Source organism: Alligator mississippiensis, chromosome 3 (genome assembly GCF_030867095.1).
Source record: "Alligator mississippiensis isolate rAllMis1 chromosome 3, rAllMis1, whole genome shotgun sequence".
In the NCBI taxonomy this organism is placed as follows: domain Eukaryota; kingdom Metazoa; phylum Chordata; order Crocodylia; family Alligatoridae; genus Alligator; species Alligator mississippiensis.
The window spans coordinates 73,222,867-73,237,525 of NC_081826.1; the positions used below are offsets into that span (position 1 = coordinate 73,222,867).

The window sequence follows — 14,659 nt, forward strand, 5'->3', positions numbered from 1 at the left end:
ACTCTAGTAAATTTACTCTGTAGTAGGGGCAGATATTTGACTTGCTTGCCCTACCTAGCTGCCATTAGTAGGTTCCATTACAGTACCTGGCCACTGGGTAGTAGAAAAGGCAGTTTGCACTAGGCAATCATCTACCTCAAGGTGAAATTGACTGGTGAAGTAGACCTATGAAACTTATACCAGTATATAATGGGTTGACTTAAAGTGAGGTGAGGTTGCATATCTTGCTTCCATTCCACTCTTACCCCAGAGTAAAGTCAAATTACTTGGCAGTACTACTGGCTATTCTGTCTTAGTGTGACTGGACCTGAACTGCATAATTGGCCGACCTGTTTGATCAATTTGACAGATAATGAGATTTTTGATAGTGAACAAGAGCTTCATTGACAGATTAATGGACTTGATTCTACCTTAAAGTCTGTCATTAGATATTCAGACTGTTGCCTTCCTCTCTTCTGGAGGAGCCATTTTACTTTTGCTATCTCCAGCAACCCAAAAGGCCATGGTTAACTATAAGAGGAGTCCAGTATCACCAGTATTTGGTGTTTCTTTTTCTCACAGTACTATATAGTGCCTTTAGTGGGCAGAGTACATAAAGACATGAGAGCTTCAAAAGCTTTCCAAAGCTCCTGAAATCTTCTATGGCAGTATTGCACATGGCCATAATCATGCCCAGAAGAAAATACCTACTTCTACCTACCCCTTCTCCATGATGATCTCTTCTTCTGAGTTGAATTGTATTTAATGGTTATAGCATCAATTCAGGAGTCAGGAGATCTGGGTTCTAAGTTATTGGCTCTACACCCTGGTACAACCTCTACACCAATGACCTGCTACAAACCTAGTCATGGAAATTCATCTATGCTGATGACATCTGCTGTGGATTCCAAGCCTGGACTTTCTCTGAGCTAGAACATACTCTGAACAGTGATGTCACAAAGCTGGTTGACTACTGCAAGACTTGGAACCTCCAGCCAAGTGTCAGTAAGACAATTTTCCAGCATTTTCCCCCTACACAATGCCAGTGCTGTCCAGGAGCTGAACATCTACCTGAATGGTCAGAAGCTGTCACAAAGTACAACCTGTCTACCTGGGTGTGATGCAAAACCAGACATTGAACTACCATAAACACTTGAAAGACAGCAATGAAAGTTGAAACATGCAACAACCTCCTTAAGCTAGCTGGTTCACTGTGGTGTGCAAAAGCCTCAACTCTAAGGATGTCAGCTCTTGCCATCTCATATTCTGTGGCAGAGTACTAGGTACCAGTCTGGACCTGGTCATCACACACCAAACTTACTGATGTCCAGCTACATTCGACAGTGCGCATCATCTGAGGAACTCTTCAACCAACCCATCTACCTCGGCTCCCAGTCCTGAGCAACATTGTTCCCCCTCATATCTAACAGGAAGTTGCAACTAGCAAGCTACTGGAGAAGATCTATACCAATCCAAGCTTGCCATCGTACAATGATTTTTTTAAATCCACCTGCTGCATGTCTACCATCAAGATACCCATTGTGATCAAAACTGTTGCATCAGGACTGTACAGCAGAGACACTCTGGTGTGAGAAATGGAGGTTGACATTACCACCAAACAAGTTCCTTCTCACAGATCCTACAGTCTGCCCACCTGGCTTCAATTTGCCACACCATTGAGTTTTGCTGAATAAGTTCTGGAGAGGGCAAGGTCTGTGTTCAGCCAGCCTCCACCACTGGGGTCTTTGCAACAATCCAGACTGTAGCTGTGGCAAAACACACACCATGTTGCATATTGTCGATGACTGCCCACTGACTAAATTCAGTGGCAGACTACAGGAACTGCACATGGCCATTGAGGATGCTATTGCATGGCTTGGCAAGTACATACACACTGATTGGTCCAACTTGCCTGAGTAGCTTGGGCAGGTCACTTAACACCTTGTAGGTTTCAAGTAATACAGTACTGCCATCCCCTGGCTGATTTTTCCATACTTGGGTGAGAACAGATTTTTAATTCAGGAAGCCAAAGTTAGGTAGGTAGTTTTAGATTAAATTCACCATCTCTTAATTGGCTAACATTCCTAATTGGAGGGATTGCTATGATTATTGTTCTGTCTTCCTGCATGATGCAGGCCATAGAACATCACCCAGTAATTTCTGCATCAGGCCTCAAACACCTGTTTGAACTATGGCGTATCTTTAAGGGATGCAGTCAGTCTTGGTTTAAAATTCATCCTGCGGTAACTTCAACTGAAGCAGTGGTGACATGGAGCCTGATTCACCAGTCTCTTGAACCTTGTGAAATACTCTACACTTGTACAAAGTAGGTAGTGACTGACACTTCACTGTTAGGAAATCAGTGGAGATATGGTCACATATCCAACAAGAACTTTTTGAAAATGAGTCTGCAATACAAAGACGCTAGTAACGCTTTCTGTTGCAGGATCTCGGAGACCCTTACAAAACCTAATGCTCCTTTGAGGTAAAGAAGTATGTTACTTCCATTTTGTTATTACTTGCTTATAATTGTAAAAGAGACATTGCTCTGGCCCAGTGTGTTTTTTAAAGTGAAGCAGTCTGTTAGAAAGGGGTAATGATGATGAAGTCAAAGGTGTGAGAAGTCAGATAAAAAAGTGAACTTTAGAATAAAGTGTTAAGATGGTATAACAAAAACACAGGCATAGGAACACATGTTTATATAAGATGTTTGATGTATGTTTGAACTTAATTTTGCATTCTGGGAACTCTATTCTACTGCAAATTTATGCCAGCTAGATATGCTTCTGAGTGAAGAGGGGCAGTAAACAGGACAGTATGCAAGCAGTTTGTTGGGCACAAGAGCAGGAAAGGGAAGAGGAGCCAGGGACCAGACACTAGATCCTGCTCTGGGAAGATGAATGAGCCAGGGCTGTGTGTTCGGGTGTGTGCTCTGAGCAGCTGGGATATTGTTGGGTCATTGCTGCCTGTGTTTGACAAAAGCCTTAACAAGGGGCAGAACCAGTTCAGGCACAGAAGGGTAAAAAAGAGATGCCAAGTGACCAGGGTCAGCAAACAAGAAAGACTCCCTTCTGCAGGGCACAGAGGCATCCATCTGCTGGCTTGACCTGTTGTCTTGGGAGGTCTGCCATTTGCCCAGAGCCTGGATCTGAGATGTCACGGAAGGATTACCAAGACTCATGCAGCCTTCTGACTACTACCTGAGGCTGCTCATCCATGTGGGCACCAATGATGCTGCCAGGAGCTACCCTGAAAAGATCAAAAGTGACTACAGAACTCTGGGAGCAAGGGTGAAGGGGACAGAGGGCTCAAGTGGTATTCTCAGTCTTTCTAGTCAAGGGGAAGGGCCTGGGCAGGAGAGGGCACATCCTGCAGATCAATGCATGTCTGCACAGATGGTGTCACCAGCAAGGTTTTGGCTTCTTTAACCACCGAATGCTGTTCCAAAAAGGATTGCTAGGAAGAGACAGGATCCACCTGACAAAGTGAGGGAAGAGCATCTTTGTAGACAGACTTGCTAACCTAGTGAGGAGGCCTTTAAATTAGGTTCACCAGAGGATGGAGACAAAAGGCCTGAGGTAAGTGGGGAAGCAGGAGGCCTGGAGGCAGCACAAGGTGGAGGGAGTACAGGGGAGGCCTCCTCATTCTTCCTGAGCAGGTAGGGCAATCGGCTAGTTACCCCAGGTGCCTGTACATGGATGCCCAGAGCCTGGGAAACAAGCAGGAAGCACTGGGAGTCCTGGCACTGTCACAGAACTATGATGTGGGATAGCTCACATGACTGGAGTGCTGTCATGGATGGGTGCAAACTGTTCAAGAAGGACAGGCAAGGGAGAAGAGGAGGAGTTGCTCTTTATGTAGAAGAGCTGTGTGATTGCTCAGAGCTCCAGTATGAAACTAAAGACGGGACTGTTGAAAATCTCTGGGTTACAGTCAGAGGGCAAGGCAGCAAGGGTGATGTCGTGGTGGGTGTCTGCTATAGATAGGGATGTACCAAATTCATAATATTGCCATTTTAGTGGAAAATGCAAGATCAGGCATTTTCCACGAAAATTGGAGAAGTCCACCGAAAAAAGATGCTCCACAAAAGGGGAAAAGCTGGGCTCCGTGTAAAAATAAAAGGTTTTTCTTTTTTTTCCCCTGCTTGGACAGCAGCCAAGATGGCTGCTGCCCCTAATCCTGGCTGCTGATTGTGTGAGAGGGCTGCACTCATGCAGCCTCTCAGTCCTGTAGCCTGGGCAGACAGGAACAGGCCCAGCCCTGCTTTTTTTTTTTTTTTTCTCAGCAGCTGCAGCCATAACTACCTGGCCTGGCTGGTCCCATTCTGCAGTAAGTGGGTACTTTGGAGGGTGGGGGACGGGACCAAAGGGAGCAGAGCCAGCCCCAGGCCAGGGGGCAATGGGATGGCAGCAGCCTGTCTCCACGTGGACCTGGGGGGCAGCATGGCCCAGCTGTGGTGGGGAAGTGCGGCTGGGCTGAGGAGAGTAGAGCCGGGCGGGGGGAGGAGGGCAGTGGGGTGGCAGTGGCTCATCCTTGCACCTCTGTGGGTGGGGAGGCTTATTTTTCACCCCATGCAGGCTAGGGCTGTGTGGGGAGCAGGGCCAGACTGGACCAGGGGCAAGGGCTGGTGACAGCCCATGTGTCTGCTGGCCACCCCAGCCAATCAAAGGCATATGGGGGGGGTGGAGGGAGGAGAGGGGGACTGTGGTCCGCTTGTGAAGCTGGAGCCAGGGGCTGCAGCGAGCCCATAAAATTTAGCCCCAGGCTCTCTGATTTAAGTACATCCCTAGCTATAGACCACCAGATCAGGAGGATGAGGTGGCTGAGGGTTTCTTCAAACAGCTAGCACAAGTTTCCCAATTACAGGCCCTGGTTCTCATGGGGGACTTCAGTCACCCTGACATCTGAAGGGAGGGCAGTGCAGGAGTGCACAAGCAATCCAGGGAGTTTTTGAAGAGTGTTGGGGATAACTTCCTGGTGCAAGTGCTGGAGAGGCCAACTAGGGTCTGTGCTCTTGACCTGCTGCTCACAAACAGGGAAGAATTGGTGGGAATGTGGAAGTGGATGACACTTGGGCAATAGTGACCATAGGATGGTTCAGGATCCTGAGGGGAAGGGGAAGGAAGGGAAGCAGCAGAGTAAGGATCACAGACTTCAGAAAAGCAGATTTTGATTCGCTCAGGGAACTGATAGGCAGGATCCCCCAGGAGGCCAGTCTGAGGGGAAAGGAATCTAGGAGAGCTTGTTGTACTTCAAAGAAATCTTCCTGAGGACACAGGAATAAACCAACCTATTGTGCAGGACAACTAGCAAGTATGGCTGAAGACCGGCTTGGACTAGCAGAGGACTCTTCAGTGAGCTCAAATGCACACACACAAAAAGAAGCTTACAAGAAATGAAAACTTGGAGAAAATAGGGAGTTAGTATTATGCAGGCATGCAGGGATACAATCAAGAAGGCCAAAGTGCAATTGGAGTGGCAGCTAGCAAGGGATGTGAAGGGTAATGAGAAGGGTTTCTACAAGTGTCAGCAAAAAGAGGAAGGTAAAGGTCCCTTACTGAATAAGAGAAGCAACCTAGTAAAAAATTATATGAAAAAGGCTGAAGTACTGAATGCCTCTTTTACCTCAGTTTTCACGGGCAAGGTCAGCTCCAAGACTACTGAACCTGGCAACAATTTGGGGAGGAGGTGAGCAACCAACAGGGGCAAAAGAACAGGTTAAGGACTATTTGGAAAAGCTGGATGTGTACAAGTCCATGGGACCAGATGTAATGCAGCTGAGGGTGCTGAGGGAGTTGCTGATGTGATTGCAGAGCTTCTGGCTATTATCTTTCAAAACTTGTGGCAATTGGGAGAGGTCTCAGATGATTGCAAAAGGGCAAATAGAGTGTCCCTCTTGAAGAAAGGGAAGAAGGAGGATCCAGGGAACTACAGACCAGTTAGCCTCACCTCAATCCCTGGAAAAATTATGGAGCAAGTCCTCAAGGAATCCATTTCTAAGCACTTGGAGAAGACGGTTATTACTATTAGGAATAGTCGGTATGGATTCACCAAGGGCAAGTTTTATGCCTGGCCAACCTGACTGCCTTCTATGATGAGATGACTGGTTTGGTGGATGCTGGGAGAGCAACAGTGTGATATACCTTGACTTCAGCAAGGCTTTTGATACAGTCTACCACAACATTCTCCCAAGCAAGCTAATGAAGTATGGGTTGGATGAATGGACTGTAAAGTAGATAGAAAACCAGCTAGATCATCAGGCTCAAAGGGTAGTAATCAATTGATCAATATCTAGTTGGCAGCTGGTGTCAAGTGGAGTGCCCCAGGATAGATATTGGGGAAAACTTTCTCATGAGGACAGTAGTAAAACACTGGAACAGATTACCCAGAGAACTTGTGGAATCTCCATCCTTACAGGTTTTTAAGAGCTGGGTAGACAAAGCCTTGTCTGGGATGATGTAGTTGGATGGTCTTCCTCTGAGTAGGGGGTTGGACTAGATGAACTCCTGAGCTCCCCTTCAGCCCTAATTTTTCATGATTCTACGTGGGATTTTTTTTCTTGGAATAACCAAAGGTTCCATGGCTAGTCTGACCCCATCATAGGAATCTTTTTATTGCGTATCTGAAGCCAACTGGAAACCCATAGTTCTCCATTTCTGTCCCAGCCATCTCCATGCCTCTGCAAGACAGCTTCTTGGGTAAAGAGGTCAGCATTTTTAGACTTGGATGCCTGATGTTGATCCATGGATGCATCAGACACTCATTTCCCTCATTTAGGTGCACAGCACCTCTGCAAGTTGGTGTTGTCTTTGTTCTTTCCTATCCAAATCCGTTCTAAAGATTTGTTTCTTCTACTGTGCCCAGAAGAAAAGATTTAACCACATAACTGTTAAAAATCCTAGTGTGTCCCTCCCCTAGGGAGCAGTCTGTCTGATATACTCTATCTTACTTGGATGGAAGCTCTTTCAGATCTGGGAGCAGATGGCTTTTTCTTGCATGGTATCAAGCACACTGAGACTTCATTAGCAAGGAAACCATTCCCAAAGGGTGTGTAAAACATTATAGGGATGCTAAAAAATCCCAGTGTGTTCCCTTATTTAAAATGCCATCTTATGGTTACTACTTGGCTCCTGGAGCTGCTGGTGGGAAATAAAATCCTTTTTCCACCCTTCTTTAATTCAAGGGGAAAAATGCACTCAATGGAGTGAAAGTTGCATCCACAACAGCAGCGCAGCCATGCCATGTTTGTGGTACCCCAGAGGTGCCTTTGTTTCTGTTATCTTGACTCCTGCCTCTTGGTCACCTCTGGAGTTTTAAAAAGACTGAAAAACATACCATGAGCAGCTGCAACAACAGCACCAGCAGAAACAACAGGCATTGGACCCTCGATTCCCAGCGCCGTGCTGTGCCTGAGCAGAGCTCGTTGTCTCCTGGGCCGCTGACATCTGCCGTTTGCGCATCTCCATCCGCTCGGATCCCATGGGCTGTGAAAAGCAAAATAAGGGGAAATAATTAACTTGTGTGAGAAACATTGCCAGGTACCAGGAAGGCTAACTCTTCTAGGTTGATCTCCCAGGTTAGGTAGGGTGCCGAACCCTTTTGAAAATCTAGTTTCCCTCATTTAGGTCCAACTGCATGTGCACAATTGGTGTTAATTCCCATAGTCACACATGGCCTCTCCTTTTCCCTTTGTACCACATTTGAATTATATGAATTAAAGCCAGTAAAGATATTCCTGACACAGATCCCTGACACAGACCTCCAAAATCTAAGGGTTTAAGGTGCTCCTTGCCTGTGACGTAGCTGATGTAGATGGAGTTAGAAAAAGAGGGGAATCTGGTAAAGAAGTGGCTATAAGAGGGGAAAAGTATGTTCTCTCTCCTCGTGGTTAGTTGGAGCTGCAAATATCTTGGTGGTTGTTAGTTTAGATTCTGGATTTACACTTCAGATTTTGGAACTAAAGCCAGCCTTAGGACCAGAATATGAAATGACCTGTAGCTGAGATTTTCATTTTTTATTTCTTCCTCTCCCAGCTGGCAAGTGTCTGCAGGTACTCAGGGGGGTGTAGGTTATAGCTGTGTTGGTCTAAGGACATAGGCAGACAAGGTTCCTTGGGCGAATCTGATATCTTTTATTAGACCAACCCAAATAGTTGGAGAATAGTTATTAAGCAAGCTTTCGGGTTCAAAAACCCTTTGTCAGGCTAAGGAAGTTTCAGCAGTTGGAAGAGTCAGGAAGAACACATACCACGTGACCCTCAAAGAGCTCGCAGCAGCAGCAGCCCTCACGGCACTTGGGGCCTCATGGCATGCGGCTGGGCCCTGGCCACCTGTCACCCAGCACTGCCTCTGCCATATCATACGAATGTGGCCTAGCTCAGCCCATGTGCCTTTGGGCAGCTTTGAGCCACTCAGGCTGTTACCCAGGGCCCTGTGCTACTGGTGGGGACCACCTGTCATACCAAGCTGGGTCCTGCATGCACGGCCCCATGAGTCATCGGACCGGGCCAGTTCCGTGCATGCAGGACCCGGCCCGGTGCAATAGGCGGTCCCTGTGAGCAACACGGGGCCCCAGATGACAGCCTGAGCGGCCTGAAGCTGCCTGAAGGCACATGGCCCCACCCATGCGGTGAGGCAGAGGCGCCAAACAGCCCTGATGGCTGCTGCTGTGGGTGAGCTGGGGGCCATGCAGGGAGTCTGTAGACCCTGTGGGGAGGTGGGGCTCTGGGTCCTGCAGGGAGGGCTTTAGCCCCTATGGGGGGGGCTGTGGCCCATGGGGGTGGGGGGGACAGTCTGAGTTGTGTGGTGTGGCTGTGCCCTGTGGGAGGCAGGGGACCCACCCCTCCTGAGCAACCCCACCCACAAATCCCACACCCCTAGGCTACCCCCACAAACCCCTCACCCACATACCTGGCCCTGTGGGTCAGGAATGAAGGAACTGGGATGGAGAGCAGGCTGTGGGTTGAAAGAGAGGTTCAGGGGAAGGGCACAGGCATATCAGTGCTGTCCAGCACTGTACATTCTGGTGAGTGAAGGGGGTAGGTGAAGCTCTGACTTCTCTATGACAAAAAAGCTGAAAGTAAATGCCAAAGTGTTCAGATATTTAGAATTTATTTTATTACGATGATAGAGGCACTTATAGACTTCAAAATTGCTTTAAACTTGTAAATATATCAATAAAATGTTGCCCAACTGATCTCTCTCTATATAGTGCCATTTCATTTTAATAGCAAAAGAACACTATTTGGGGTATTTTAATGAGAAAATTTGGGTTTCTTATCAGAGAATTTACAATTTTTAAACAGGAAACACCAGGATTTCTTTTGGTGAAGACAAGTGGTGAGAGCCGGGCAGAGGAGCCTGTCCAGGGCCAGCACTGGAGGGCAGATGTGGTGGCTGACTTGTTGGCCATTTGGGGCCAAGAGGCCACTGAAAGGAGCATATCTTCTGGGCAACAGCTGCCCAGATGGCAGAGCAGGGACACCTCATCCGGGTCTGCCAGGCATGCAGCCATGGGGCCGCAGGTCCAAGGGGGCGGATACTGTTGCAGGTGCACAGCAGGTCACAGCCAGGCAGCAGCCCCCACTGCCAGACTGCTGCAGTGCGTAGAGGGGGCAGGGGCCACTCCAGGTCAGGGCTGCTTCAGCAGTCCAGTTGGCACAAGGGGTAGTGTCCCCAGATACCAACTGGCTGGGCCTCAGAAGCTCCTGATGGCAAATAGCCTTAAGCTGCTTGCCAAGCAAAGCAGCACCTGTGCTGGCCTCAGGGTCTAGGCTGCAGATCTGGAAGGAGCTGGGCAGGGTTATTTTGCCCTAAGTGCCACAACTTGCCCCATACCAAAGTGCATGTCTGGGCACACACGCTGAGACAGAAATCCCCGGCTCAAATTTGTGCCACTCCTATTTGAGCTACTGCAAGCGCACATGCCTGCACGTGTGGATGCACCCACAGTGTCAGACTTTGAGTTTGTGTTGTTCATCATTTAACAATAGGCTTGAGAAATCAGCATAAAGATAAGTCATCTCCCTCCATACAGGTTAGAGACATATTTATGTAAGATTTTGGTGGTAGTTTGGCAGGGGGGGGCCGGGAAGTTCAATACAAATGCAGCAGGCTCTGTAACAGAAATTACAAAATTATGTATATAGTAAACAGCAGGTTATTCCAGCTCAGACAGTATTAATTCATGCTTGATGCTTTTTTCAACTAGTTCCTCTTTTTACTGAGTTTGTTTTATAGTGTAGTGTTCTTCTCGGTTTTTGCTGGAACCACCCACTCTCCCAAGAGAAATGGGTATGACATGCTGAGCAAAGATGCATCTACTTTGTAGGATAACTTTAGACCACAGCAGCTACAATATAATGGGGAGAAAACAATAAAAATGTTACGTTTTGCACCTCTGCAGAGCAAATTTGGAAGCCATTCCCTACGTGGCCATAAATCTTCCAGAGCATCATCCTGACTTGTTTTATAATATAAAAGAGTAAGCATGGAAAGGAAAATATATATTTGTATGTATTAGTGTTTCAAGTTCATAAGAGTAGGAGGAAATACTGAATATCTTCAACTCTCTTTTTGGTATCTCTTTTATTTTTGAAAAGTGAAGCATGTTTGTCTTAAAGAAAACCTAATCACATACAGAACATCATAATACACAATAGTATAGCAAATGGATTCCAAACTTCTTGTGGACAGTAAACATTTTCTTATTACCAATTAGAAAAGTGTAATTTTCAATCAAATGAGTGCTGTTTTTGTAACCTAATTCATCCAGCTTCATTTATTAGATGGCTTACATGGTTACTACGCACATAAATACCTCTAACCCATTTTACAATTGAATTGACATGATTAGCAGTATAAATTGCTGTCCTCCTGTTTTGTTTTGGTGGGCAGGCAGAGGGGAGATGAGAATAGAAGGAAGAGGTTCATAAATCACAGCAAGCTCCTAAATCTCTTACTTCACAGAATCCCCTTTTGGATCCATTATTTAAACTTTAGGTTTATTTCTTCCCCATGTTAACCTCTGCTGTCCACTTATTCCTTGCTATACTTTAATACCAGAGAAGAATGTTTACATGTGCACACACATCCCCTCAGCACTCCCAAAATAGTCTTTTGTTTCATAAGTTGAACAAAGACTATTCAGAAGCAGGTGGCTTCTATGACTGTAAAACAAATATTTACCATTTACATGTGTATCACAACATGTAGAATATGAAGGGCTGGGCAAGAAAATATTCAAGGAACTTTGTTTAAACTTTCTCTGTTCCATTAGCAGATGGACACGTTGACACACTGACTTTCATTTTGACTACACATAAATTAATCTTACTGCTTGTTGATCTACTATGAAGATTTAAAAAACGACAGTATTTCTAACAATCAGTACACTTTTAGATGGCAAAAACATGTTCAGAAATTTGGAAAAGGGGATCTGTGTCAGGAATATCTTTACTGGCTTTAATTCATATAATTCAAATGTTGGTACAGAGGGCAAAGGAGAGGCCATGTGTGGCTATGGGAATTAACACCAATTGTGCACATGCAGTTGGCAAGATGACTAGCAGATCACAAACTAAAGATGAGTTGACAATGTGGGGTAATTGCAAAAAAAAAAAAAAGAAGCAAATCTCATTCTAGGGGTGTTTTAACAAGAGCATCAGAGGTACAAAAGAAGAAAAGTAATAATTCCACTCTACTTGGTGCTGGTGGGTCTATAATGTATTTAGCTTTAGGCACTGTACTTTAGGAAGGAGCTAAGTAAATTGGCAAGAGTTAGTCTGGGAAGTAGAAGACTGAGAAGGTCTTTCAGTATTGTGCTAGGCACAATACAAACTCCTGTTAGGTTGCAGCCTCCTACAGGAGAGGTGGAGGGGAAACTGAGGCACATAGATAAAACGACTTGCCAAAGGTCACATGGCAAGTCTCTGGCAGAGCTAGGAATAAAGTTCTGGTCTTACTGAAGTTGATAAGAAATTTGCTATTCGATATTGTCATGGTATCATTCCAGTTCTTTAGACTCCCAGTCTATGACCCTGGCCCAAGAGCATTCGGGCTTCTTACTTTCACAGTAATAATCTATCTCCTTGAAAGGATGATGGTTTTGATCTATGCCAGTGACAGAATGCCCGGGCTATATCTGTTGCTGCTTGCTATAATGTTTGCAGAAGGAAGTTTATCTTATAGAAGTTCATCCAAACTCCTTTGCTGATTCAACAGAGCTGGTCTCTCACTTTTAGAGAAAGGGAAATGTGCATTGTTATGCTCCATTTACCAAGATCTATATGATAAGACAGCTGAAACATTTTAGTCTTACATTCAGGTCAAAATAGGTTTAATAAAAATGCGGAGTCTGATTTTCAGTTGATTTGCACAGAACTGCATAAACTAACAGTAGCTGGGAATCTGGACCACTAGTGTTGAAGAACTGCTGATGAGATTAGGGAGAGATGTGGTAATTATTTTTGAGAAGGCCCTTTGCCTAAATGCCCTTATTTACAAGCGGTTTTAATTCCTTGATGAAGTTGCCATTTTGAATGAAGTGTGTTCCAAAGGTGAGGTAGGAGGGTGGGAATGGGGTTATGAAACTGAGTGGCTGAGCGCCCCCAGACTGAGATCGCCTGTCAGAGGCTCCACGATCAACCAGTTGATTGTGATCAACCGGTTGGTGACCACTGATTCCAAGTAAGGTTGGAGTGTTGCTATAGATGTGATGATCCAGGAAATATGAGAGGCAAGGTTTATTGGTGATATCTTTTACTGGACCAACTGTATAGTTTGGAGAGATGTTAGACAAGCTTTTGTGCATAAAGACATATATAAAGGTCTTTTTGTGAAGTAAGATTCTTGTTTGCTCCATCCTGGCTCCTTTAAGCTTTTTGGCATAAAAAGGGACCTTTAAACAAGGTGCTTACACCTCCAAGTGTGTAAAGCTGGCTGAATGATGCTATATGGCCTCCATCCTTGCTCCCAAGTCCTCAGTATAGGACTATGCCATCAACATGAAGCAGGGGATACGTTGAGAGTAGGCTGCATTGTGGCAGTGAAAATAACTGAATCCTTGAGGATGTTTGATGATGTTCTAAACTATGTTGGAGATGGAACCACAGATTTTTAGATTATTTTTAGGGCCAGAAAAGGCTGTTCTGATTGCCTAACACAGGGCATAGAATTTTACCCAGAGATTACTACATATATCTAGTTTGTATTTGAATTAGGCTGTAGCTAGTTCATAAAATCCATTTGCTCCTACAGTGACAGAACAGACAGAACATCCAGAATAGAGAGCTAGGCTCTCTTATCGCTTGAAACCCACAAGGCACAGGCACAGCACAGCATGTTCTAAGTTTGTAACAAGCCACACACCTGTGATTGTACCTGTACATGGTTCAGCAGCTGAGAGAGAAATTCAGCTCTGATCTATCACTGTTTTAACTAATTACAGGAACAATGAATTAAATGCAACATTATGGCAGATGCTCTAAACAAGCATAAATTAGGAAATTCACAGTTTTCATAGAAAACGTAACTTCAGATCTTGTTCTGAGTTTTTTCTTCACTGAAGACATACTAGTTCTCAGCTCATCCAACCATTTTTCTATTAAACCATCAAGCTCATCTATTCTTCTGATTCCTGCACCTGAGACTGTGCCTGGTGGCTTCTCACCATTAAAAGTTTCAACCTCACTCTGATTACCATGCAATTTCTTCTGCAGTTGTAGTGAAGAGTGGTTAACCCTGCACCTCTTGTATCAGCTTTTAAGAGAGATCTAGCACAACCTTTTTGTGGTCTCTCACACCCAGGCTTCTGGCAGGTAGCAGACTCCCAAGTCAGGCTGGCAGATGGATGCCACACTGTTGGGGCAGGTTTGGGACACAGCAGAATAAGTTGTGAAACCAGTCACTAGAACCAGTGAGTTTCCACGAGATCTGCATGGATCCCAGGGGATCTATTGGAGACCAAAACCTTATCTTAACTAAGTACATAAATTGCCACTATCCTGTAGGATCAACAAGAAGGCAACTTCTTTGAAGATGATCTGCTAACACTGCTGCCCAACTACCCCAGGATTACATTCACTATGGTACTGTCCCATTTGCATATGCAGCAGCATGGACTGTGAGATGGCGGTCAGAATCCATTGGCTTTGATGCTCTTCTGGCTATTAACTCAAAGGGATCAGACACCAATGACAATCATGAATTTGGAAAATGCAGGAGATTTTCTGTTTAAGAGCCTACCTCCAAAGTAGGAGAAACCCCTTTAAGGAAAATCCATAGGGAAGGTGTTGGGAGAATCCCAGATTGCCAGATTGCAGTAGGAGAGAGGGTATACTGGCCTCCATGTAGATGGTTCTGGTCTCTATTAGATCCCCTAGGATCCATGGAGATCTTGTGAACCCATTGGTTCTAGTGACTGGTTTTACAGCTTATTCTGCTGAGTCCCAAACCTGTCCCAACAGTGTGGCATCCATCTGCCAGAAGCCTGGGTCTGAGAGACCACAGAAAGGTTGCAATACTCATCTGCTCATCCATGCGAGTACATACATCCTAAAGGACAACACATGGCTGCATAAATGGTGTTGCTAGCAGGGCTTTGACTTCTTTGAATGTGGGTTGGTGTTCCAAGAAGATGGACTGCTAGAAGTCCTGATGAAGACAGGGAAGAAGAGTATTTT

The 14,659-nt window shown here is 45.4% G+C and overlaps 1 protein-coding gene across 3 annotated transcripts in view; it reads right to left on the bottom strand.

Annotated features, from left to right (window-relative positions):
- The window catches only part of RGS20 (regulator of G protein signaling 20), a 94,275-nt gene that overhangs the window by 9,008 nt on the left and 70,608 nt on the right, over nt 1-14,659 (bottom strand). For 2 of the 3 annotated variants that reach the window (XM_019498708.2, XM_006259938.4), the window contains exon 2: nt 7,315-7,463. In XM_019498708.2, the coding sequence (XP_019354253.1) occupies nt 7,315-7,463 (149 nt within the window). Of the gene's footprint in view, nt 1-700; nt 903-7,314; nt 7,464-14,659 lie in introns of those variants that run through there. The other variant, XM_059724096.1, reaches the window with a different exon arrangement.